Source organism: Pristiophorus japonicus, chromosome 19 (assembly GCF_044704955.1).
Source record: "Pristiophorus japonicus isolate sPriJap1 chromosome 19, sPriJap1.hap1, whole genome shotgun sequence".
Lineage (NCBI taxonomy): Eukaryota > Metazoa > Chordata > Chondrichthyes > Pristiophoridae > Pristiophorus > Pristiophorus japonicus.
Genome location: NC_091995.1, coordinates 22,125,751 through 22,153,257, shown reverse-complemented (window position 1 = coordinate 22,153,257; position 27,507 = coordinate 22,125,751). Strand labels below are relative to the sequence as shown.

Here is a 27,507-nt window from a genome sequence, read left to right as displayed (position 1 = left end):
GTTACTGTGGGCGGCGGGTCGAGTCTGTCATTGAATCTCAGAGATTTGCTGAGCGCAGCGGCTGCTCGGGAGCCGGAGCGATCCGAGGCACACCTTGGCGGCAGGGAAGCCCAGCCCAGCTCTCCGCCGGGGGGGCGGGGAGGGAATCGCCTTACAGCCGGGGACAGGGAGCGTCCGAGCGGCCAGACTCGCCCCAGCGATTCGCTCCTTTTGTTTCCGAGGCGGGCGGGTGGGGGGCGCAGGGAGCAGGAGAGACAAGGCAGGCTGCCCCGGCACAGCCCGGCGCTCAACTCGCAACAGAAGGACATTGCAGCCCGCGACACACACCGAGTGGACTTGCTCAGGGAAAGCCGCCGCAATTTAGCCCGGGACACACACGGGTGTGAGCTTGGGACAGCAGCGAGATTTCATCCCGGGACTGAGGAGAATCTGGGTCTGACTATGGGGTCTGTGAATGTGGGGCTGAGGATAGGGTCTGGGCTGGGGCTGGGTGTGTAAGGCTGGGTGTCTGGAGCAGGGTCTGGGTGTCTAGGGCTGTCTGTGTGTGACTGGGTGCCTGGGCTTCTGGTGCTGGCTGTGTGAGACGGAGCGTCTGGGGTTTGGTGTCAGGGTCTGTGCGTCTGGAGCTGTGTATCTGGGTCTGGATGTCAGGGTCTGGGCTTCTAGTACTGGGTGTCTGGGGCTGGGTGTCTGGGCTTCTGGTGCTGGCTGTGTGAGACTGAGCGTCTGGGGTTTGGTGTCGGGGTCTGTGCGTCTGGGTCTGGATGCCAGGGTCTGGGCTTCTGGTGCTGGCTGTGTGAGACTGTGCGTCTGGGGCTGGGTGTCTGGAGCGGGGTATCTGGGTCTGGATGTTGTCACGGTCTGGGCTTCTGGTGCTGGCTGTGTGAGACTGAGCGTCTGGGTGGCTGGGTATCTGGGTCTGGGTGTCAGGGTCTGGGCTTCTGGTGCTGGCTGTGTGAGACTGAGCGTCTGGGGCTGGGTGTCAGGCGCTGGCTCTGTGAGACTGGGTGTCTGGCTCTGGGTGTCTGTGTGTCTGGCATTGAGATTGGGTCTCAGTGTTGGGAATTGGGCATTTGGGACTAAGTGTCAAAGAATTGGCAGCGGGGCCTGGGCATCTGTGACTGGTCGGCTGGAGCCCGTTGTCTGGGACTGCCCCCTGTGGCCATGTCCGAAGGCCGGTGACATTGTCTGAATCCTGAGGCCCCTGTTTGGCATTTCCGTCCGCCATCGGAGAGAGAGAGAGAGAGGTGTGGCCCCGCGGAAGGGGGAATTTGCGGAATGGCGACCCTGCCCCAGTGGAAGGTCCAGCTCCTGGAGCGGAAGCGGAGGGACGAGGAGGAAGGCCGGCGCAGGGAGAACGCGGAACTGGAGCGGCTTGCCAGGATGCCGGCCTGGAAGAGGGAGATCATCGAGAGGCGGCGGGCCCGGCTCTCCTCTGGGTCCTCGCTGTCCGAGGCCCCGGGCGAGGGGCTGGCGCCCGGCGGCGGAGCGGGCGCTTTGCCCGCCGGGCTCAACGGCGCCGACGGGGTGGAGCGGCTCCCCGGCGACGCGCAGGGTGCGGTGCTGCGTGAGAACATCTGCCCCGTTTACCAGAACCACTTCATCCAGCAGGAGAAGCAGAGGAGGGAGACCCTGGAGCCGGAGCAGCCCCCCTGGCCCCGGCAGGCGGCCGAGCCACTCGACCATGTGCCGGGGGTGAGGACCATCCGGGCGGACAACATCACCGTCGTCGAGTGCGACCCCGTGTGCCTGGAGGGCCGGGGGAAGGCGCCCCCCTGCCTCGGGCCGGAGCAGGCCGGGCCCATCCCAGCTGCAGGCCAGCTTAACGTCAAATCCTCCTTAAGCCGCAGCGTGGAGGATCTCAACAGCTTGGAGAGAGGCCGGGAGGATTATGCGGAGCAGGAGGAGCAGGAGGAGCGGGGCAGGGTCAGTCGGCTGCTGTCGCGCTTCGACCAGGGGAGGGATTTTGCCGGCCGTCCGCGCCCCGCCCGCTCCCACAGCACCGACAACATCATCGGGCGGGCCTCCCCGGCCCGCCACCACCGGCGCCACCGCCAGCCCCTCCCCCGCTCGCCCTCCCCGCCCCCGGCGCGCACGGTGGCCGCATTCCGCAGCCGCTTCGAGGCCCGCTGGGCCGCCGAGGGGGCCGAGTCCCCTTGCCGGGCCCCCGAGGCACGCCAGCCCGAGGCCGAGGGGCTGGCGGAGGCCGCCGGCGCTGCCACCCGCCCACTGGGTGCGCCCGCATCCGAGCCTGGGCGGGCGGGACTGCGGGAGGGGCTAGCCGTGGCCCCCGCGTCGAGCGCCGGCCACTGCGATGCGGACGAGCGGCGGCCCAGTCCCGACCCCAGCCAGCAGGGGCCCTCCCCCGACCACGAAGCCAAGCCGCCCTCCGCTCCCGACCCCCACCCGGCAACCGAGGCCCAGGCTCGGGCCCTGGCCGAACTGCGGGCCCGGTCCAAGAAATCTTTCGTCGTGGTTCCCCGGCCCAGGCGGGGGGCCCCTCCCGAGTCAGAGCCAGAGGACGAAGCCGGCGGCTCCTCCCGGTCCGGCAACTCAGCAGGCAGCCTTGTGAAACCGCAGCTTGTCAGCATGGCTTCCTCTTCCTGTGCCGAATGGGCCTCAGACAGTCTTGCTGTCGCAGCTGCTTCTGCTGCTGCCGCTTCCTGCCCTGCTGCACCCAACCAGAGAGACGCAGACAATGGCCCCCGAGACGGGCAGACTGAACTAGGCCCGGAGAGTCCTGTGCTCTCCCAGCTCGGGCAAGAGCCAGCGGCAGTCGGGCAGGAAGCCCAGGAGGAGCCCGGCATGAGCCGGCTGTACCACGTCAAGCTGCCCTCGTCGGCGGGCCCGCCTCGAACCCCGGCAACCGGCCCAGAGGAAGTTCGGCTCACGGCCTACAGCAGCCGAGCTGCCGGCGGCCCCTTCAGCCGGTCGGAGGGGGCAGCAGCTCCAGTGCCCCACTCGGCCTCCGGCAGCGGCGAACCCCTGGCGGAGCGGGGTGCCCCCGGGGCGGATGGCCGCGAGGGGCCGGGGCAGAAAGGGTTTTGGGCCCGTGCGCAGCCGAGGGAAGACCGGCCGGCGGGCAGCGGGAGCCCGCCAACACCCACCGGCCGAGCGGGCCGGGTGGGCACCCCGCAGCGGAAGTCGGGCAAGACGATAACCATCAACCCCCGCAAGATGGCGGGCGGAAAGCCGGTGCCCGCCAGCGGCGCAACAGCGGAGAATGGTGTGGGCCCCCCGGCGGGGACCCCGCCCACGGCTGTGCCGGGGGCCCCAGTGAAGAAGCGGTACCCGACGGCTGAGGAGATCCGGGTCATCGGCGGCTACGTGCACCTGCAGAGGTCCTGCCTGGCCAAGGCGGGCCCGAGGCGGAGAAAGGTAAGATACGCAAAGGGAGTGGGTGGGGGTTAGGGGGGCAGGCAGAGCCACGGCGTGACGGGGTCCAGGAAGGGAAAGCCCACCGGCTCGAGGTGGCACCGCCAAGGGTGACCTTGCTGAACACTGCCGCACCATCACTCGAGAGCAAACACGCAGAACCTCGGCCCAGGGCCTACGCCCTGGTTCCTCGAGAGTGCAAGCGTACTCACAACCTGCCTGCCGATAGATCACCAAAGGTGGAACAAAACCTGTCCACAGAACAGAAACAAGTTTATAAACAACCAGCATCACAGCCTAAACTTCAATCCCTTCTCAAGCATCCGTCATTGTGTATTTGAACCACCTGAATCCCTCGATTAGATTCCAGTCTTGTAACTCACTCCCAGGTATCCATTATTCTATATATAAACCAGCTGAACCCCTCGATTAGATTCCAGCCTGTAACTCACTCTCAGGTACCTGATGCTCTGCATTAATTATTTTATCATTCTATCTGTGATTGTAGAATTCTACATTCATTTCCTCTGAATCCTGTGCAGTTTTTTCACAAACTGTGCATTATCCACCAGCCTTTATTTATGACGAGTGCAGTGATACTGTGTGTAGCAGCCCAGAATGAGTGGGAGAATTTTATGCAGTATCCTACATTTCACTGGCTGGGTGTGTGGAGTTTGGGATTAAACGAGAAATAACATAGAGCTGTTTGTTTCACTCACTCTCAAACTCACTTCCTCACTCCCTCTCTCTCTGGTATCCATTATTCTATATATAAACCACCTGAACCCCTCGATTAGATTCCAGTCTGTAACTCATTCCCAGGTATCCATTATTCTATATATAAACCACCTGAACCCCTCGATTAGATTCCAGTCTGTAACTCACTCCCAGGTATCCATTATTCTATATATAAACCACCTGAACCCCTCGATTTAGATTCCAGCCTGTAACTCATAAGGACATAAGAAATAGGAGCAGGAGTAAACCATACGGCCCCTCGAGCCTGCTCCACCATTCAATAACATCATGGCTCATCTGATCTTGGCCTCAACTCCACTTTCCTGCCTGATGCTCCGTAACCCTTGACTCCCCTATAGTTTAAGAATCTGTCTGTCTCAGCCTTGAATATATTCAATGACTCTGCCTTCACAGCTCTCTGGGGCAGAGAATTCCAAAGATTCGCGACTCTGTGAGAGAAGAAATTCCTCCTCATCTTAATTGGGCGACCCCTTATTCTAAAACTTTGCCCGCTAGTTCTAGATTCGCCCATGAGGGGAAACATCCTCTCAGCATCTACCCTGTCGAGCCCCCTCAGAATCTTATACGTTTCGATAAGATCCCCTCTCATTCTTCTAAACTCCAATGAGTACAGGCCCAACCTGCTCAACCTTTCCTCATAAGACAACCCCTTCATTCACTCCCGGGTATCTATTATGCATGTTTTTTCTCCCCTTCCCTTTCTGTGACTTTTCTCAGCATTTGTGTGCATCACTCTCCCCTCCCCCCACCCCCCCCCCTCACTTTCTTTCCCTTCTGTGTGCGCCCATCTCTCCCCTCTCTTTCTATCAGTCATTTGCTCTATATTCACTTCCTGTTCTATCTTTGAGCACCTTTTAAGTGCAAATTGCCTCTTGCATTTGGCAACAGTAACTGCCCTTCAGAAGGAATTACACTAATTGGTTCTGAATTGTTTTGGGATGCCCTGAGGATGTTGTGGATGCTACGTCAATACAAGTTAATTCTGTTTTCCTTTATTATCTCCTCACTTCTGCCAGTATAGCTCTCTCTCTCTCTCTTTCTCTCTCTCTCTGCCCACTTTCCTCCTCCTCTCCTCCTCGCTCTGTGTGTGAATGAATGTGGCTCAATCACTCCACACTCACTGTCCTGCTAACAGCTGGCCATTCTCTGCCGCTGGGGTTGTTAATGTGTCTGTTGTAATCGGAGAGTTATGCACTGCAGCATTCCTCGGCTCAGCTCCACATGTTATAGACCGGTCCACTTCATTTAAAGACACATGCTAGGACACTGCCTCTTTGTGTCCCAGTAACCGAGCTGTGCATTAAACCCAATTTAAGACTGTCCACTGGGAGGGATGGTAAGAACCCTCTACTTTTCTGCTATATTTACACGAAACACACCACCATTCCCGAAATCTTGTGAGTGCAGATTATTTTTAACACTGCAATCGATAGACATTATTGGAGAGTTTGGTGCTGGATGTTTTCCCAGCAATTTATAGACCCTATTGCAGAGTGCGGCAACAGGGGTTTATGCTGTAGTCTATAGACCCTCTTGCAGAGTGCGGTGATAGGTCTAAAGACCCGATTGCAGATTGCGGTGATAGGGGTTTATGCTGTAGTCTATAGACCCTCTTGCAGAGTGCGGTGATAGGTCTATAGACCCGATTGCAGAGTGCGGCAATAGGGGTTTACACTATCATCTACAGACCCTCTTGCAGAGTGCAGTGATAGGGGTTTAAGCTGTAGTCTATAGACCCGATTGCAGAGTACATTGATAGGTCGACAGACTCTATTGCAGAGTGCGGTGATAGGTCTATAGACCCGATTGCAGAGTACATTGATAGGTCTATAGACCCGATTGCAGAGTACATTGATAGGTCTATAGACCCGATTGCAGACCCGATTGCAGAGTACATTGATAGGTCTACAGACCCGATTGCAGAGTGCGGTGATAGGTCTACAGACCCGATTGCAGAGTACATTGATAGGTCTATAGACCCGATTGCAGAGTACATTGATAGGTCTACAGACCCGATTGCAGAGTACATTGATAGGTCTATAGACCCGATTGCAGAGTACATTGATAGGTCTATAGACCCGATTGCAGAGTACATTGATAGGTCTACAGACCCGATTGCAGAGTACATTGATAGGTCTATAGACCCGATTGCAGAGTACATTGATAGGTCTACAGACCCGATTGCAGAGTACATTGATAGGTCTATAGACCCGATTGCAGAGTACATTGATAGGTCTACAGACCCGATTGCAGAATACATTGATAGGTCTATAGACCCGATTGCAGAGTACATTGATAGGTCTACAGACCCAATTGCAGAGTGCGGTGATAGGTCTACAGACCCGATTGCAGAGTACATTGATAGGTCTATAGACCCGATTGCAGAGTACATTGATAGGTCTATAGACCCGATTGCAGAGTACATTGATAGGTCTATAAACCCGATTGCAGACCCGATTGCAGAGTACATTGATAGGTCTACAGACCCGATTGCAGAGTACATTGATAGGTCTATAGACCCGATTGCAGAGTACATTGATAGGTCTACAGACCCGATTGCAGAGTACATTGATAGGTCTACAGACCCGATTGCAGAGTACATTGATAGGTCTATAGACCCGATTGCAGAGTACATTGATAGGTCTACAGACCCGATTGCAGAGTGCGGTGATAGGTCTACAGACCCGATTGCAGAGTACATTGATAGGTCTATAGACCCGATTGCAGAGTACATTGATAGGTCTATAGACCCGATTGCAGAGTACATTGATAGGTCTACAGACCCGATTGCAGAGTACATTGATAGGTCTATAGACCCGATTGCAGAGTACATTGATAGGTCTACAGACCCGATTGCAGAATACATTGATAGGTCTATAGACCCGATTGCAGAGTACATTGATAGGTCTACAGACCCGATTGCAGAGTGCGGTGATAGGTCTACAGACCCGATTGCAGAGTACATTGATAGGTCTATAGACCCGATTGCAGAGTACATTGATAGGTCTACAGACCCGATTGCAGAGTACATTGATAGGTCTATAGATCCGATTGCAGAGTACATTGATAGGTCTACAGACCCGATTGCAGAGTACATTGATAGGTCTATAGACCCGATTGCAGAGTACATTGATAGGTCTATAGACCCGATTGCAGAGTACATTGATAGGTCTACAGACCCGATTGCAGAGTACATTGATAGGTCTATAGACCCGATTGCAGAGTACATTGATAGGTCTACAGACCCGATTGCGGAGTGCGGTGATAGGTCTACAGACCCGATTGCAGAGTACATTGATAGGTCTATAGACCCGATTGCAGAGTACATTGATAGGTCTATAGACCCGATTGCAGAGTACATTGATAGGTCTACAGACCCGATTGCAGAGTACATTGATAGGTCTATAGACCCGATTGCAGAGTACATTGATAGGTCTACAGACCCGATTACAGAGTACATTGATAGGTCTATAGACCCGATTGCAGAGTTCATTGATAGGTCTACAGACCCGATTGCAGAGTACATTGATAGGTCTACAGACCCGATTGCAGAGTGCGGTGATAGGTCTATAGACCCGATTGCAGAGTACATTGATAGGTCTACAGACCAGATTGCAGAGTACATTGATAGGTCTACAGATCCGATTGCAGAGTACATTGATAGGTCTACAGACCCGATTGCAGAGCGCGGTGGTAGGTCTACAGACCCGATTGCAGAGTACATTGATAGGTCTACAGACCCGATTGCAGAGTACATTGATAGGTCTACAGACCCGATTGCAGAGTACATTGATAGGTCTATAGACCCGATTGCAGAGTACATTGATAGGTCTATAGACCCGATTGCAGAGTACATTGATAGGTCTATAGACCCGATTGCAGAGTACATTGATGGGTCTACAGACCCTATTGCCCATTTGCGTGCGCACTTTGGCTGCCGCGCCGGACCCAAGCCATTCCACTTTTCTCCCTCTTTACTTTTCTCTCTCTCCCTCCATGACTGTTCTCTCCTGTCGTCATGCCTCCTCTCTCGGATACTCTGCCCTCCCAAGTCCCTACCCCAACCCTTCACTACTCTTAGACCTTCTTGCTCTCCTGCCACTGTCCGAGGCTTGATTCCCTCCTACAGCTTCCTTTTGTGCCTCTGTTAGTATCCTACAAAAGGCCCATCAAAGTAATCGTCGCTCCCTCTTTACGAGCAGCCCCAACTATCCCATCCTACTCTCTCACCGACCTTCCCGCCCAGCGTGCCCACTGGGGGCTAATCTTGCCAACCTCCTCCCCATCTAACAACCCCACCCCCCACCCGGCGCTGACCCTGTGGACGCTGGCAGTGGATCAGCCATCACCGACCCTCTCCGCATCTCTCTCCAGACTGTCTGTTCGCTTGCGAACCCTTGCCATTCATGAGCTTACTGTGGATGATGGCATCGGCATCATGGCCCTGATGGAAATCTGATTGAGGAGTGATGACACCTTACCCTTAAATGACGCCTCCCCACCTGGCTATACCTTCCACCACTTACCCCACTCAGACCACCGTGGTGGCAGTGTAGCTCTCATCACCAAATCACACCTTGGTCTGTCCCGACTCCTCCGGCATTTTCTCCTCCTTTGTGCATCTCGCCTTATTCCACCCCTCTCTCCTCATTTAAAATTCTCATTCTCTACCACCCACCCAAGTACCATAAACGTTTTATTACCGAGATTTCTTCATCACTTTCCTCCCTCTGCCTCTCCACCGAACGACTTCTCATCCTCGGTGATTTCAACCTCCATCTCAATTCATCATGCTCGCTCTCCTCCGAGTTCACTCGCCTCCTGTCCTCCATGTAAAATCCCCAACCCATATTCACAGCCACCCCCTTGACCTTGCCATCTTTCGTGGCATCGCTACTCACATTGTGTCAATCGCAAATAGGGCCATGTCTGACCACTTCCTCGTATTGCTCTCCACCCAAATCCTCTTTCCATCCCCCTCCCCAACCCAACCTCCTTCTGTGTCCACCCGTGGGGAAAAAAAACTCTGCCCAACTTTCTCACAACTGCACTTATGAACTCCCAACTGTCCAGCCTTCGGCCCTCCATTCACCATGACATTCCTGCAGCTACCGATCTGTTCAACCACACCCTCACCACCACTTTTGATGCCTTAGTCCCTGTTAAAACAATGACTCTCTCTCACCCTGGCCGTTCCCCCGGTACAGTCCTGATCGTTGCTCCCTTGAGTCCAAGAGGCGCAGACTTGAACGGATGTGGCGGACAAATTGTTTAGCCATTCACTGCCAGATCTGGCTGGACCACATAACACACTATCGGGTTCTGCTCGCGTCTGCCAAAATCGCTCATTATTCCAGAATCATTCTGGAATGTAAAGATAAACCCCGGCTTCTATTCTTCACTGCTAAACACCTTTTAAAACCCCTCTCCCCAGTCTCCACCCTCACCTCTGACAATAAGTGTGAGGAGCTCATGGACTTGTTTGTCACTAAGATTGATACTATCCATTTGGCCCCCTCTGCCTCTTCCCTTCCTTCTCTTGGCCCACCGGGCCAAACTTCCTCGAAGGAACCCTCCTGCCCTAGCCCTGACCTCACATCTTTCTCCAGTTACTCTCCGATCTCCCCTCATGACCTTTCCGAGCTCATTCTGTCCACGAGACCCACTTCCTGCTCCCGTGACCCTATTCCCACCAAACTGCTGACCAACCAACTTTCTTTTCTGGCTCCCATGTTAGCTGATATTGTTAACGGTTCTCTCTCATCGGTACTGTCCCCCTCTCCCTCAAATCTTCTGTCATCACCCCTCTCCTCAAAAAACCAAGCCTTGACCCCCTCCGTCCTTGCAAACTACCGCCCCATCTCGAACTTCCCTTTCCTCTCCAAAGTCCTTGAACATGATGTCACCTCTCAAATCTGTGCCCATCTTTCCTGCAATTCCATGTTTGAATCTCTCCAATCTGGTTTTCACCCATGGCACAGTACCAAAACAGTTCTCATCAAAGTCACAAATGACATTCTTTGTGATTGTGACGAAGGCAAACTATCCCTCCTCGTCCTCCTTGACTTGTCTGCAGCCTTTGACACAGTTGACCATTCTAGCCTTCTCCCATGCTCTCCACCGTCGTCCAGCTGGGTGGGACTCTTGCTAACCATAGCCAGAGAAATACCTGCAACAGCTTCTCTTCCTGCCCCTGAATTGTTACCTCTGGTGTCGCCCAAGGATCTACCCTTGATCCCCTCCTAGTTCTCATCTACATAGAAACATAGAAATTTAGAGCGCAGAAGGAGGCCATTTCGGCCCACCGTGTCCGCGCCGGCCAACACCGAGCCGCATGGCCCTCGGTCAGCAGCCCTGAAGGTTACATATAAACCTATGACCAGTCCGCTCCCCCAACTGCGATACCCCATATATTGCAACACTTTACACTCCATCCCACCCGGAGCCATGTGATCTCCTGGGAGAGGCAACAAAACAGATTTAAAACCCAGGCCAATTGGGAAAGAAAATCTGGGAAAATTCCTCTACGACTCATCCAGGTGATCGAAACTAGTCTTAAGATTACTCTGGCCATATTAGATTCCCTAAAGTACTTACCATCATATCTGTTGCCCCTTGGTGGCATCATCCTAAAACACAGCATCTGTTTCCACGTGTACGCTGCTGACACCCAGCTCTACCTCACTGCCACTTCTCTTGACCCCTCCACAGTCTCTAAATTGTCAGACTGTTTCTCCGACATCCAATTCTGGATGAGCAGAAATTTTCTCCAATTGAATATTGGGAAGACCGAAGCCATTATTTTCAGTCCCCGCCACAAACTTCATTTCCTAGTCACTGACTCTTCCCTCTCCCCAACTCCTGTCTGAGGCTGTACCAGACTGTTCCTGATTTGACCCTGAAATGAGCTTTTGATCACATATCCGCAGCATAACTATTTCCGCAGTCTATTTCCACCTCTGTAACATCGCCCGTCACCGCCCCCTGCCTCAGCTCATCTGCTGCTGAAACCCTCATCCATGCCTTTTGTTACCTCTCGACTTGACTATTCCAACACACTCCTGGCTGGCCTCCCACATTCTACCCTACGTAAACCAGAGGTGATCCAAAACTCGGCAGCCCGTATCTTAACTCGCACCAAGTCCCGCTCACCCATCACCCCTGTACTCACTGACTTACATCGGCTCCTGGTTAAGCAACGCCTTGAGTTCAAAATTCTCATCCTTATTTTCAAATCTAATTCTGCCCTCTTGAGCATCCCTGATTATAATCGCTCAACCATTGGTGGCCATGCCTTCTGTTGTCTAGAACTCCCTGCCTAAACCTCTCCGCCTCTCTGCCTCTCTTTCCTCTTTCAAGACGCTCCTTAAAACCTACCTCTTTGACCAAGCTTTTGGTCACCTGTGCTAATTTCTACTTATCGGTTCGTTGTCAAATTCTTTTTTTTAAACTTATAATACTCCTGTGAAGCGCCTTGGGATGTTTCACTAAGTTAAACGTGCTATTTAAATACAAATTGTTGTTTACACTGTTGTCTATCGACCCTATTACGGAGTGTGGTGATAGGTGTTTACACAGCAATCTATAAACCCTATTGCAGAGTGTTTACACTGGAGTCTAACGACCCTATACTGGAGTGTTCTCATAGGGGTTTATATTATAGTCTACAGCAACTTGTATTTATATAGTGTCTTTGCTGAGGAGTATGAAGAGAAATGGAAACACAGAGCCAGGGGAGAGAGTTTGGAGGGCTGGTTGAAGATTGGGGCCAAGAATTGGGTTTGCAAATGTTTGACAGAGCAGAGTGAAGTGGTGAGGGGGCAGCAGGTCGGTGTTCCAGACAGCAGGGTCTCGGCTGATGAAAGCTTAGTGGGATGAAAGGAAGAGGACAAATCACGGGAGGGCAAGAGCTGGCAGACTGTACGAGTTTACAACCGGGGATGTAGAGAGGCCTTGAATGGATTCCAAGGCAAGGATGAGAATTTTCAATTAACTGCATTGGGGAACTGTGCAATCAGGGAGTTGGGCAAAGGGGTGAGGCGGGGGGGGGGGGGTGCGTTGTGCAGCATGCTATATGTTGCCTTTTATTGCAATGGGGATGAAGCATAAAAGTAGGGAAGTCCTTCTACAATTGTGTGTCATTGTCATCATCATCATAGTCAGTCCCTCAAAATCGAGGAAGACTTGCTTCCACTCTAAAAGTGAGTTCTCAGGTGGCTATACAGTCCAATGCGGGAATTACAGTCTCTGTCATAGGTGGGATGGACAGTGGTTGAAGGAAAGGGTGGGTGGGGAGTCTGGTTTGCCGCACGCTCCTTCCGCTGCTTGCGCTTGGTTTCTGCATGCTCTCGGCGACGAGACTCGAGGTGCTCAGCGCCCTCCCGGATGCTCTAACTCCACTTAGGGCAGCATTGAGCCAGGGGTTCCCAGGTGCCAGTGGGAATGTTGCACATTATCAAGGAGACTTTGAGGGTGCCCTTGAAACGTACAGCTGTACAGGGTGTTGGTGAGACCACACCTGGAGTACTGCGTACAGTTTTGTTCTCGTTTATTTAAGGAAAGATATACTTGCATTGGAGGCAGTTCAGAGAAGGTTCACAAGATTGATTCCTGAGATGAAAGGGTTGTCGTATGAAGAAAGGTTGAGCAGGTTAGGCCTGTACTCATTGGAGTTTAGAAGAGTGACAGATGATCTTACTGAAACCTATAAGATTCTGAGGAGGCTCGACAGGGTAGATGCAGAGAGGATGTTTCCCCTCGTGAGGGAATCTAGAACTAGGGGGCAAAGTTTCAGAATAAGGGGTCGCCCATTTAAAACGGAGATGAGGAGGAATTTCTTCTCTGAGGGTTGTGAATCTGTGGAATTCTCTGCCCCAGAGAGCTGTGGAGGCTGGGTCATTGAATATATTTAAGCTGGAAATAGACAGATTTTTGAGCGATAAGGGAATAACGGGTTATGGGGAGCGGGCAGGGAAGTGGAGTTGAGGCCAAGATCAGATCAGCCATGATCTTATTGAATGGCGGAACAGACTTGAGGGGTCAAATGGCCAACTCCTGCTCCTATTTCTTATGTTCTCATGTTCTATATGGGCGGCTGCATTTTGGACATGTTGAGTTGCATGTTGAGGGTGGGCAAAGGAAGGCCAGCTTTGGAGCAATTGTGTCTGGAGGTGACGGAAGCAGGGAGAAGAGTTCCAGCGACAGTATGTTGGTTCACCAGAATAATACCGGAACATAGGGGATTAAATTACGAGGGCAGGTTGCTTAAACTTGGTTTGTATTCCCCCAAGTGCATAAGATTGAGGGGTGATCTGATCGAGGTTTAAAATGTTATAAGCATTCGATAGGGTAGATACAGGAAAACTATTTCCTCTGGTAGGGGCAATCAAGAAAGAGGGCGATATAATCGTAAAAGGGCCATTCAAGTGCAAAATCAGGAAGGACTTATTTACACAGAGTGGTGGATATCTAAAATTCTTTCTCCCAATAGGCTGTGGATGCTGAAAGACTTGCATTTATATTGCGTCTTGCCTGACCTCGGGACTCCCCGATTAAGGGTTAATTGGAGTTTTCAAGGCTGAGATGGGTAGATTTCTATTAGGTAAGGGTATCAAGAGATATGGAGCTAAGGCGGGTAAATGGAGTTGAGATACAGATCAGCCATGATCTAATTGAATGACAGAGCAGGCTCGAGTGGCTGAATGGCCTCCTCCTGTTCCTATAGGCTCGAGGGGCTGAATGGCCTCCTGTTCTTAAAGGCTCGAGGGCTGAGTGGCCTCCTGTTCCTATAGGCTCAAGGGGCTGAATGGCCTCCTCTGTTCCTATAGGCTAAAGGGACTGAATGGCCTCCTTTGTTCCTATAGGCTCGAGTGGCTGAATGGCCTCCTCCTGTTCCTATAGACTCGAGGGGCTGAATGGCCTCCTGTTCCTATAGGCTCGAGGGGCTGAATGGCCTCCTCTGTTCCGATATGCTCGGGGCTGATTGGCCTCCTGTTCCTATAGGCTCGAGGGGCTGAATGGCCTCCTCCTGTTCCTATATACTCAAGGGGCTGAATGGCCTCCTCTGTTCCTATAGGCTCAAGGGACTGATTGGCCTCCTGTTCCTATAGGCTCGAGGGGCTGAATGGCCTCCTCTGTTCCGATATGCTTGGGGCTGATTGGCCTCCTGTTCCTAAAGGCTCGAGGGCTGAGTGGCCTCCTGTTCCTATAGGCTCAAGGGGCTGAATGGCCTCCTCTGTTCCGATATGCTCGGGGCTGATTGGCCTCCTGTTCCTATAGGCTCGAAGGGCTGAATGGCCTCCTCCTGTTCCTATATGCTCAAGGGGCTGAATGGCCTCCTCTGTTCCTATAGGCTCAAGGGACTGATTGGCCTCCTGTTCCTATAGGCTCGAGGGGCTGAATGGCCTCCTCTGTTCCGATATGCTCGGGGCTGATTGGCCTCCTGTTCCTAAAGGCTCGAGGGCTGAGTGGCCTCCTGTTCCTATAGGCTCAAGGGGCTGAATGGCCTCCTCTGTTCCTATAGGCTCAAGGGACTGATTGGCCTCCTGTTCCTATAGGCTCGAGGGGCTGAATGGCTTCCTCTGTTCCTATAGACTCGAGGGGCTGAATGGCCTCCTGTTCCTATAGGCTCGAAGGGCTGAATGGCCTCCTCTGTTCCGATATGCTCGGGGCTGATTGGCCTCCTGTTCCTATAGGCTCGAGGGGCTGAATGGCCTCCTCCTGTTCCTATATGCTGAAGGGGCTGAATGGCCTCCTCATGTTCCTATAGGCTTGAGGGGCTGAATGGCCTCCTGTTCCTATAGGCTCGAGGGGCTGAATGGCCTCCTCCTGTTCCTATATGCTCAAGGGGCTGAATGGCCTCCTCATGTTCCTATAGGCTTGAGGGGCTGAATGGCCTCCTCTGTTCCTATAGGCTCAAGGGACTGATTGGCCTCCTCCTGTTTCTACGTTCCTTTTGGCCCAAATAACTAGAGTGCTGATGAGTGTTTACATTTAGACTATCGGTCCTCTTGGAGAGTGTGCTGAGAGTTCACATGTTCAATCACCCCCTCTCCCAGCCCCCGCAATGTGCTGTGTGGTTTACAGGCAATTTATTCCAAAGAGTGTTTGTGATGATATAAGCATCATTTTGTAGGACAAAATAGAACAAACTTAAGGAGCGATTTTGCATTTATATGGCACCTTTCACAACTTCAGGATGTCCCAATGAGGTACATCTGAAGTTGATAAAATGCTGCAGCTAATTTGCATGCAGCAAGTTCCCACAAACAGCATCAACCAGACCCTCGGTTTTAGTGTTGTTGGTCGAGGGATAAACATTGACCAGAACTCCGCTGCTCTTCTTCGAAATGGGATCTTTTACGTCCACCTGAGAGGGCAGAGACGCTGTCCTGGTTTAACATTTCATCCGAAAGGCAGCACCTCCGATAGGGCAATGCTCTCCCTAAGTACTGTCAGTTTTGATTAGATGCTCAAGTCACAGGAGTTCGAGTGGGACTTTAACCAGCAACCTTCCGACTCGCAGGGAGAGTGCTAGTGTCCCGAGCCGCAGCTTAGTCAAGTGTGTCTTAAAGTTGCTCAACGTGCTTCTTGGTGTCAGCTGTGGCTCAGTGGGTAGATCACTCGCCTCTGGGTCAGAAGGTTGAGGGTTCAAGTCCCACTCCAGAGACTTGAGCAGAAAAAAAAATCTAGGCCTACACTCCAATGCAGTGCTGAGGGAGCATGGCACTGTTGGAGGTACCATCTTTCGAATGAGACATTAAACATCTGCTCTCTCAGGTGGATGTAAAAGATCCCATGGCACTATTTCGAAGAAGAGCAGGGGAGTTATCCCCGGAGTCCTGGGCCAATATTTATCCCTCAATCAACATCACACAAAAAACAGATGATTTGGTCATTATCTCATTGCTGTTTGTGGGAGCTTGCTGTGCGCAAATTGGCTGCCGCGTTTTCCCACATTACAACAGTGACCACATTTCAAAAAGTACTTCAGTGGCTGTAAAGCGCTTTGAGACGTCCAGTGGTCGTGAAAGGTGCTATATAAATGCAAGTCATTCTTTCTAGCTTGTGTGAGGCTCTGAATTCATGTCCTGTAATTGGTCCTCCCACCATTGGCAGACCTGTAGCCCTCAGTGCCTCACCCCAGTTGCAAGTGACCTTCTCTATCCTCCCCCCAACCCCCCCCCCGTCTCCAGACACAACCCAAGTTTGGACAGATACTGGGCGCATCTCACTGTTCAAGTGCAGGCAAGTTGAGGATTTAACCCGCCACCAATTATTCTCCACTGCAATCCGCATGACTAATAGCACTGCCCGCGTCCCACAGCTGGATACGGGAAGTGACTGCGGGAAGGGGAAATCCTTTGGAAACAGCAGGCGGTTTATTTTGCTTGCGAGTTGGTCCCAGTCCCGCAGGGGAAAGATTTGCAGTTATTCCGACCTAAAAACAAAAATTGGAAAATCTTCCAGTGCTCCCTTTTTAAAAAAAAAAAGTTCTGATTCAACCCCAAAAAGCTGACTGCTCAATAAACAACCCCGAACATAGGCCTTGAGGGGTTCAAAATTCCGAACGGTTGTGATGGAGTAGATAGGGAGGAGCGGTTTCCAGTGGCAGAAGGGTCAGTAACCAGAGGACACAGATAGAAGACAATTGGTAAAAGAACCCGAGGGGGGAGATGAGGAGAATTATGTTTTACGCAGCGGGTTGTAGTGATCTGGAATGCGCTGCCTGAAAGGGCGATGGGAGCAGATTCTATAGTAACTTTCAAAAGGGAATCCTATAAATACTTGAAAAGGCAACAAAAAAAAATTTGCAGGGCCAATGGGGAAAGAGATGGGGCGGGGAGTGGGATGGATCAGATAGCTTTTTCAAAGAGCTGGCACAGGCATGATGGGTCGAATGGCCTCCTTCGTTACCGTCCCATTCTATGATTCATTGCAAATGTGAGGGAACAACAAAAAAAAAAGAATGATTGTGAAATGCTGACGAGATGACGCACGGGATGAAACACTGATAGTTGGTATTGGTGGATTTGGTAATGAGCTGGGAGATCGGAATGCAACATTTTCTTTTTTGCCCTGGCTTGTGAGCAAGAATCTTGCCTGTTTGACACACTCATCGTGCTGTTCTTGCAGTGTTGAGAACCAAGACTGGGCACCCCAGGCTCCTACGCTAACTCCTTCATTCCAAGAGCTGTAGAACAGCTCACCTCCTTCAGTCGAGCTGTCCTCTGAACAACCTTACAGACTTTTTAAATGTCCAGTTTGCCACTACTTCTTGAATTACCCACATCTAGGACCTCCCAATCTAGCCTGACACTCTGGTGCAGTATTGAGGGGAGTGTTGCAATGGCAATGGTGTCAACTCCAGAAGCTGTTTTTCAAATCCTCTCTACGGCCTCACCATCTCTTCCCGCACCCCCCCCCCGCCCCCACCCTCTCCATATCTCTGTAAAAGAAAGACTTGCATTTATATTGTGCCTTTCATGACCACCAGACGTCTCAAAGTGCTTTCCAGCCAATGAAGAAGTACTTTTGAAGTGCAGTCACTTTTTTGTGGGAAACGCAGCAGCCAACTTGCGCACAGCAAGCTCCCACAAACAGCAATGTGATAATGACCAGATAATCTGTATTTGTGATGCTGATTAGGGGATAAATATTGGCCCCAGGACACTGGGGAGGATCCCCTGCTCTTCTTCGAAATAGTGCCATGGTATATTTTACGTCCACCTGAGAGAGCAGACGGGGCCTCGGTTTAACGCCTCATCTGAAAGACGGCACCTCCGACTGTGCAGCGCTCCCTCAGCACTGCACTGGAGTGTCAGCCTAGATTTTTTGTGCTCAAGTTTCTGGAGTGGGACTTGAACCCACAACCTTCTGATTCTGAGGCAAGTGTGATGCTATCCACTGAGCCACAGCTGACAGGCAAACCTCCAGCCCTACAACCCCTTGCGATTTCTGCGGTCCCACAATTCTGGCCTCTTGTGCGTCCTGATTTTAATCTCTCCACCATTGGCAGCTGTGGCTTCAACTGCCCTGGCCTCAAACTCTGGAATTTCCTCCCTAAACCTCTTCACCGCGCTCTCTCTCCTCCTTAAAGACGCTCCTTGAAACCTACACTTTGACCAAGCTTTTGATTACCTGACCTGATATCTCGCTATGTGGATCGGTGTCAAGCTTTGTGTGATAATCGCTCCGGTGAAGCGCCTTGGGACATTTTAGTATGTTAACAGCGCTGTATAAATGGAAGTAGTAGAATTGTTGCTGAGACAATGGTCCAAATCTTGCTGCCAAAATAATATCATCGTCGTCATAGACAGTCCCTCAAAATCGAGGAAGACTTGCTTCCACTCCAAAAGTGAGTTCTCAGGTGACTGAACCGTCCAATACGGGAATTGCAGTCTCTGTCACAGATGGGACAGACAATGGTTGAAGGAAAGGGTGGGTGGGGAGTCTTGGTTTGCCGCACGCTCCTTCTGCGGCCTGCGCTTGCTTTCTGCATGCTCTCGGTGATGGGACTCGAGGTGCTCAGCGCCCTCCCGGATGCTCTTCCTCCGCTTAGGATGGTCTTTGGCCAGGTGTCGATGCGGATGTTGCATCTTATCAAGGAAGTTTTGAGGGTATCCTTGAAACGTTTCCTCCGCCCACTTGGGGCTCGCTGCCGTGTAGGAGTTCCGAGTAGAGCGCTTGCTTTGAAATCTTGTGTTGGGCATGCGAACAATGTGGCCCGCCCAACGGAGCTGGTCGAGTGTGGTCAGTGCTTCAATGCTGGGGATGTTGGCCTGATTGAGAAGTTGGTGCATCTGTCCTCCCAGGAGATTTGCAAGATCTTGCAGAGGCATCGTTGACGGTACTTCTCTAGTGATTTGAGGTGTCTACTGTATACGGTCCCCGCCTCTGAGCCATACAGGAGGGCGGGTATCACTATAGCCCTGCAGACCATAAGCTTGGTGCCAGATTTGAGGTCCTAGTCTTCAAACATTCTCTTCCTCAGGTGGTCGAAGGCTGCGCTGGTGCACTGGAGGCTGCCTGAGGAATAGCGTCGCGTTTAATGGCACTCGCCATTATTAACGTGAAAATCATCAACTAGTGGCAAGGAAGAATTGCGAATCGCCACAAGTTGCTGGACGATTTGTGCCGCTTGGCGTTGGCCTCACGAGAATGTCAGTTCACCCTTTTAAACTTATTATTGAATCTTCTTCCGTCTCCCTTTCAGGCAGGGCATTCCAATTCGTAACAGCACGTTACATCAAATAAATTCTCCTCATTTCCTCCATGAATTTTTTGCCAATTACCTTAAACCTGTGTCCTCTGGTTACTGACCATCCTGCTGGTGGAAACAGTGTCTCCCCATTTACTCTATCGAAACCATGCTTCATTTTATAATAATAACTTTTATTTATATAGAGCCTTTAACGTAGTAAACCATCCCAGAGCGCTTCACAACAAAGAGGTAGGTTTTAATGAGCATCTTAAAAGAGGAAAGAGAGGCAGAGATATTTAGGGAGTGAGTTCCAGAGCTTGGGGCCCAGGCAACTGAAGGCACGGCCAGCGATGGTTGAGCGATTTATAATCAGGGATGTTCAAGACACCAGAATTTGAGGAGTGCAGACATCATGTGGGATTGTGAGGCTGAAAAAAAAAGACACTTTTAATTTTGAACACTTTTGTTTAATCTACTTAATCTTTCGTGCCCCGCCCCCGCACCCCCTCTTGCCCCAATTTTTAATCTTGCTGGTGTCCCACACTATGGGGCTAGGCCTTTAATGGAGTACTGTGCACAGTTCTGGTCACTATAGTACAAAAAGTATATAGAGGTGCTGGAGAAAGTGCAAAAAAGATTTACTAGAATGATAGCAGAGTGTTTATAAACAGGAGACACTGAACAGGCTGGGGCACTTTTCTCTAGAAAGAAGAATTCTGAGCGTTGACCTGCTAGAGGTCTTCAAAATTATGAAAAGGGTTCGACATGGTAGACATAGAGAAGATGTTTCCACTTGTGTGGGGGAAGACCAGAACTAGGGGTCACAAATATAGGACAGTCACTCATAAATCAAATGGGGAATTCAGGAGAAACTTTTTTACCCAGAGAGTGGTGAGAATGTGGAACTCGCTACCACAGGGAGTGGTTGAGGCAAAGAGTATAGATACATTTAAGGGGAAGCTGGATAAACACATGAGGGAGAGAGGTTATGCAGATAGGGTGAGATGAAGAGGGGTGGGAGGAGGGTCGTTTGGGGAACAAACACCGACCTGGACCTGTTGACCTGTTTCTGTGCTGTAATTTCTATGCAAAAATGGTTTCTCAATAATACATGCTCTTTTCCTGGTCGTATACCTGTTGAACGAGTTTCAGACAGGTTTTCCTGATAGGGAAATCAAGCAACCGTACAGTCATTGCTTTAAGTGCCACAGGGAGCTCGACTCAGTGGCTTATTGAAACCCACAGTTCAGAGCCTGAATATATCCGTTCAAAGTTTATTTTTTTCTCTGAATGCATATCATGCCCAACCCTAGTTGCACCTCCACCGGCGACAGTCCCATAACCACCAATAATTCACCGCGCCCCCGCCCCAGTCCGAGACTCTGGGGTAGATCTCCGATGGGCCCGTGTGTAAGTGACTGGTGTTATGGATCCGTCGCCCGTTGCAGAAACCACCAGATGGAAATCGATGTAAATAAATATGGCCGGTGGTTGCAACGAGCGGCCGCTCCACAAACACCGGTTTTATATCCCCTTAGCAACTTGGGAATCTGCACCGATCTCTGCAAATACCCTCGGGGTCCCCTCAAATTTGGCCAATCCAATGAGCTGCCCGTTACATGCCGAGCTCAGTTTTCCCTTCCATGCTTGGTTGGGTATTGTTGCTAGCTGAGAGAGGCCGGGTCCTGTCTGGGGCCGGGGAGGGTCCTGTCTGGGGCTGGGGAGGGTCGGGTCCGGAATGGGGCTGGGGAGACTCCTGTCCAGGGCCGGGGAGGGTCCTGTCCGGGGCCGGGGAGGGTTCGGTCTGGAACCGGAGAGGCTCCTGTCTGGGGATGGTCCAGTCTGGGGATGGTCTGGGCCGGGGAGGCTCCTCTCTGGGGCCGGGGAGGGTCCGGTCTGGGGCTGGGGAGGCTCCGGTCTGGGGACGGTCTAGTCTGGGGATGGTCTGGGCCGGGGAGGCTCCTCTCTGGGGCCGGGGAGGGTCCGGTCTGGGGCCGGGGAGGGTCCGGTCTGGGGTCGGGGAGGCTCCTGTCTGGGGATGGTCCAGTCTGGCTCCGGTCTGGGGCCGGGGAGGCTCCGGTCTGGGGCCGGGGAGGCTCCGGTCTGGGGACGGTCTGGGGTTGGGGAGGGTCCAGTCCGGGGTCGGGGAGGGTCCAGTCCGGGGTCGGGGAGGGTCCAGTCTGGGGCCGGGGAGGGTCCAGTCTGGGGCCGGGGAGGCTCCGGTCTGGGGACGGTCCAGTCTGGGGATGGTCTGGGGTCGGGGAGGGTCCAGTCCGGGGTCGGGGAGGGTCCAGTCTGGGGCCGGGGAGGCTCTGGTCTGGGGATGGTCTGGGGCCGGGGAGGCTCCGGTCTGGGGACGGTCCAGTCTGGGGATGGTCTGGGGTCGGGGAGGGTCCAGTCCGGGATTGGGGAGGGTCCAGTCTGGGGTCGGGGAGGGTCTGGTCTGGGGTCGGGGAGGGTCTGGGGTCGGGAGGGTCCGGTCCAGGGACGGTCTGGGGTCGGGGAGGGTCTGGTCTGGGGACGGTCTGGGGTCGGGGAGGGTCTGGGGTCGGGGAGGGTCCGGGGTCGGGTAGGGTCCGGTCCAGGGATGGTCTGGGGTCGGGGAGGGTCTGGTCTGGGGACGGTCTGGGGAGGGTCTGGGGCCAGGGCCGGTCGGTGCTGGGCTGGGCTGACGACTGCCTCCTGACCCGGCTGCGTCCCTTTCCCGACTTTCAGGTGAACATCTCCTTTAATGACTGTGAGCTGGAGTCTACGTTCGAGTACCCGTCGGAGCTGGCGCTGTTGGCGGAGTTCGGCACGGTGGAGGAGGAGCCGCTCCCGGCCCGAGAGCTCGATGAGGAGGAAGAGGAGGAGGAGGTCCTGGTCCCTCGCCTCGGTGTGCCCGGATCACCCCTTGTTGGCAAGGCCATCCGCAGGAAACCGCTTCTCGTAGGTAGGTCTTTTCACGCAGGAGAAAATGAACCCAGCCATGGCGGGGTGCATTGGGTTGGCGGGGGGGGTGCGGTGTAGGGATGATCAAGGTCTCCTTTCACTGAATGTAACATCTAAAATTCTTCAGAGGTTTGACAGGGTAGAACCTGGGAGGGTATTTTGTCCCCTGGCTGGGGAGTCTAGAACCAGGAGTCAGTCTCCGGATAAGGGGTCGGCCATTTAAGACTGAGAAGAGGAGAAATTGCTTCACTCAGAGGGTGGTGAATCTTTGGAATTCTCTGCCCCAGAGGCTCAGTCATTGAGCATATTCAAGACTGAGATAGATTTCTGGAAACGAAGGGAATCGAGGGATATGGGGATAGTGCAGGGAAGTGGAGTTGAGTTGGAAGGTCAGCCATGATCTCATTGAATGGCGGAGCAGGCTCGAGGGGCCGAGTGGCCAACGCCTGCTCAGATTTCTTGTGTTCTGTTGCAAGGGAGCCACCGGTTCTGAATTTGGGCCGTTCCAATCCAGCTGTGAGTGGGGGGGGGTCGGCCCCACGTCATTCCACAGCCCAGAACCCACCCGCGCCTCACTGTGTCGCCAGGGATTTTACGTGCCTGAGCTCATCGGCACTTTCTGGATCAATTTTTGTCCGGTGTACACCCCCGTGAAGCCTTGGGACATTTTACTACTTTAAAGGTGCTAGATAGGATGAGAACTGAGAGGCTGTACCTATCTGCAAAGATTAAACAGGCTGAAGCCCTTCACTCTGGAAAAGAAGGCCTGATGAAGGTTTTCAGATTATGGAAGAGTTTGATAGGGTAGTTATCGAGAAAACGTTTCCACTTGTGGTGTGGAGGGGGGTCCAAAACTAGAGTCCATCAATGTAAGACAATCACTAATAAATCCAAGAGAAACTTCTCTACCCAGAGTGATGAGAATGTGCAATTGCTACCACGGAGTAGTTGAGGCGAATAGCATAAAGGCTTTAAGGGAAAGCTGGATAAACAAATGAGGGAGAAAGGAAACATCGAGTTCAAAAATTTTAGAGCGTAATTGCTGCCAATCTTTGGCTCCCTTCCCCCTCCTCCCCCACTCTCCCTCCCCCCTGCCGCACCCCCCTTCCCCCCCCCCCACCCCCGCTTCTCAGAGTCTGTTTCTTTTTTTCTCCTTGTCTCGAATGGTACTCAGTCATTATCCCGCCATTCACACCCTATCTCGATTCGTCTTTTTCTAACTTCTGCCATTACCATTTGAATTGGGTCCATTATCACTTTTGTCTCTCTAATCTCTCCTGCCTTCCACCCTATCACAGCCCTTCCCTTTTGTTCTTTCTTCCCCTCCCCCTTTCAGTGCTTGTTTAAAAAATGTGTTATTTTCGAACACTCTCCAGTTCTGACCAAGGGTCACCATCTCAGAATAAGGGGCCGGCCATTTAGGGGTGAGCTGAGCAGAAAACTCTTCACTCAGAGGGCGGTGAATCTTTGGAATTCTCTACCCCAGAGGGCTGTGGAGGCTCAGTCTTTCAGTATATTCAAGACAGGGATGGATAGATTTTTGGATATCAAGGGATATGGGGACAGTGCAGGAAAGTGGAGTTGAGGTAAAAGATCAGCCATGATCTCATTGAATGGTGGAGCAGGCTCGAGGGGCCGAATGGTCGACTCGTACTCCCATTTCTTATGATCTTATGTCCTTCTACCAAAGCTGACAGGTATTTCAATTTAGATTGGCCACCCGATTTACAATGTGATGGGAGGGGGGTGGGATCATGGGGTTTCCAGCTGGAAAGTCCCGAGCCCTGCTATTATGTTGAGAATTCAGTTCAGTTTTAACCGGGAGGCAGTGGTGGATTGGCCGTCTATTTTGAATCCTGCCGGCACGCCTGATTCCTTTTCTTTTCCTGACTGAAAGGGAGGATCTCCCACGGGAAAAGTTCCCAGGATGGGAACTACAGTAGTCGCAAAACTTTGCACAATCCCGAGCAGCATGATTTTGCAAATCGGTGCGGAGACACTCCAGTTCTTTATTTTTTTTTCCCCTGAAAAGTTTTGGTTGCGTTTGTTTTGAAGTCTCATCCTGGGTGTAAAGGTTGTTATATATATTTTTTTAAATTGTAGAAAACAACCGGGGAACACATTACAATTAGATTATAAGATAATATGCAGCTTATAAGATTAGTGGTGGAATGCCACAGAGAAGGTAATATGCTTGCAAGGTTAGGCATAGAAATTTATAGCATGGAAGGAGGCCATTTCGGCCCATCGTGTTCACACTGGTTGATCAAGAGCTATCCAGCCTAATCCTGCTTTCCAGCTCTCGGTCCGTAGCCCTGTAGGTTACAGCACTTCAGATGTACATCCAAGTATTTTTTAAATGTGGTGAGGGTTTCTGCCTCTACCACCCTTTCAGGCAGTGAGTTCCAGACCCCCACCACTCTCTGGGTGAAGAAATTTCCCCTCATATCTCCTAACTTCCCCCCAATTACTTTAAATCTATGCCCCCTGGTTGTTGACCCCTCTGCCAAGGGAAACCGGTCCTTCCTATCCACTCTATCCAGGCCCCTCACAATTTTATACACCTCAATCAGGTCTTCCCTCAGTCTCCTCTGTTCCAAAGAAAACAGACCCAGCCGAGCCAATCTTTCCTCATAGCCCCATAGGCATGTGCAGTAAAAACAGAACATTTCTGGAAATATTCAGCAGGTCAGACAGCGTTTCTGGAGACAGAACTGGACTTTACGTTTCAGGTCTTTCATCAGAGCTGGAAAAAAATTTGAGTTGTGATAGGTTTTAAGGCATGTGCAGCTGTGCGAAAGGCCACCTACTGCCAGTGAGGCCAAGTACATGGCTGGAAAAGAGAGCAGATGGAGCTTTACTCTGTATCTAACCCGTGCTGTACCTGCCCTGGGAGTGTTTGATGGGACAGTGTAGAGGGAGCTTTACTCTGTATCTAACCTGTGCTGTACCTGCCCTGGGAGTGTTTGATGGGACAGTGTAGAGGGAGCTTTACTCTGTATCTAACCCCATGCTGTGCCTGCCCTGGGAGTGTTTGATGGGACAGTGTAGAGGGAGCTTTACTCTGTATCTAACCCGTGCTGTACCTGCCCTGGGAGTGTTTGATGGGACAGTGTAGAGGGAGCTTTACTCTCTATCTAACCCGTGCTGTACCTGCCCTGGGAGTGTTTGATGGGACAGTGTAGAGGGAGCTTTACTCTGTATCTAACCCGTGCTGTACCTGCCCTGGGAGTGTTTGATGGGACAGTGTAGAGGGAGCTTTACTCTGTATCTAACCCGTGCTGTACCTGCCCTGGGAGTGTTTGATGGGACAGTGTAGAGGGAGCTTTGCTCTGTATCTAACCCGTGCTGTACCTGCCCTGGGAGTGTTTGATGGGACAGTGTAGAGAGAGCTTTACTCTCTATCTAACCCGTGCTGTACCTGCCCTGGGAGTGTTTGATGGGACAGTGTAGAGGGAGCTTTACTCTGTATCTAACCCGTGCTGTACCTGCCCTGGGAGTGTTTGATGGGACAGTGTAGAGGGAGCTTTACTCTGTATCTAACCCGTGCTGTACCTGCCCTGGAAGTATTTGATGGGACAGTGTAGAGAGAGCTTTACTCTCTATCTAACCCGTGCTGTACCTGCCCTGGGAGTGTTTGATGGGACAGTGTAGAGGGAGCTTTACTCTGTATCTAACCCGTGCTGTACCCTGCCCTGGGAGTGTTTGATGGGACAGTGTAGAGAGAGCTTTACTCTCTATCTAACCCGTGCTGTACCTGCCCTGGGAGTGTTTGATGGGACAGTGTAGAGGGAGCTTTACTCTGTATCTAACCCGTGCTGTACCTGCCCTGGGAGTGTTTGATGGGACAGTGTAGAGGGAGCTTTACTCTGTATCTAACCCGTGCTGTACCTGCCCTGGGAGTGTTTGATGGGACAGTGTAGAGGGAGCTTTACTCTGTATCTAACCCGTGCTGTACCTGCTCTGGGCACCCTGGGCCGAACTGTCAGCCTTGTTCCATCCTCACTGAAGACCGCTCCCTGACTGGGCATTCCGGCCTCTCAGTAACAGTCGTGTTTCTCATTCTCCTTTCTCTCTAGACGAAAGCTGCAGGTGATGACTGAACCTTCGAGCGCGATAACTCGACCTTTGACTTTGGAACTGCCGCCAAACTCTGCTTTGCTCTTGTAAACTGCCAAGGACCACGTGACAAGAAACAATCAAACAGACCGGATTCCCACGTGTTCCTTCATTTCACTCAGCGGAACTGCCCACAGATGACTCTTTGAACTCACCGCTGGATCACCAGTGGCCCATTTCCTCTGGATGTGTCTCAGAACTGAACAGAACTCTCGTAGACCGAGTGAACCTCGAATCCCGTTGTCAGGATTGGACAGGCCTCGGGTGTTTATACTCGGCTCCAGTTGGGAGTTTTCACGTGTTTTTAAAAAAAAAAATGCTCTATAAGGGATTCCTCACATTCCCTACCTTTTTATAGCTTTATATGCTGGATTATTTGAATTTCTTCAAGGACGCAGGCCTCTCAAGGAGGCCGGTTGCCATAGTAATGTCTATGTTTGTGTGCTTAGTGTGACGGTAAGGGGTCGGTATTGCAATAATATTTATTCCCCTTGTACCCTGTGTGTAAGTGGAGGCCCCCACTGCGACGTGATGGGAACTTCCCAGGATGATGATGATTGTGACGTGACGGGTTATTTTGTTCAGGGCGCATAAATATGTTCCAGATCCTTGGCGGGGGAGGGAGGGGGGTGGTGGGGTGGCGAATAGATTCTGCCGGTGGCCAGACTCCAGGCACTGACCCAGACAGGGGCAGGCCCCGTGGACAGTTTCTGATGGTAGCACCAAACCCAGGGCTAAGATTGTGATGTGGGACTCGGACCTTGGAAATGGACCTGACAGGAGTGGGGGGGCGGGGAAGGGAGGGACCTGGGGACAGACTATGATGGGGTTGGGGCGGGGGAAGGTGTGTGGACGCTGGACTGCCCCATGAGGGGGAGGGAGTGTTGTTGGGTTTCTGCGTTCTTGCCTGACTGGACCACTCCTCCAACCTGCTTGTTTTTTTTAAAAAAAACATCTCGATAATAATTTAATTTTACACATAAGGGCATCCATCTTTTGTCATGTGATTTGATCATGTGATTTGATGGAGCTGTTGTTTTATCTGGGCTGTGGCTGTACAGATCTCCTAACCCCCACCCCCTCCCCCATTTGCCACCACCCTAGCCCCCAACCCACCCCAG

General features: G+C 52.1%; 1 protein-coding gene across 1 annotated transcript; it reads left to right on the top strand.

Annotated features, from left to right (window-relative positions):
- Nucleotides 1–26,994, top strand: LOC139230138 (phostensin-like). The gene is made up of 3 exons (XM_070861981.1): nt 1–3,378; nt 22,052–22,268; nt 26,347–26,994. Exons 1-3 carry the CDS (start codon nt 1,279–1,281, stop codon nt 26,361–26,363), a joined length of 2,334 nt encoding a protein of 777 aa, XP_070718082.1. The 5' UTR covers nt 1–1,278; the 3' UTR covers nt 26,364–26,994.
- The last annotated feature ends 513 nt before the right edge of the window (nt 26,995–27,507 follow it).

What these genes read in the sequence shown, in the direction of transcription:
- LOC139230138 (XM_070861981.1), top strand. Translation starts at nt 1,279, where the DNA reads ATGGCGACCCTGCCCCAGTGGAAGGTCCAGCTCCTGGAGCGGAAGCGG. An exon ending in CGGGCCCGAGGCGGAGAAAG is followed by an intron (nt 3,379 to 22,051) that starts GTAAGATACGCA and finishes CCCGACTTTCAG; the next exon opens with GTGAACATCTCCTTTAATGA.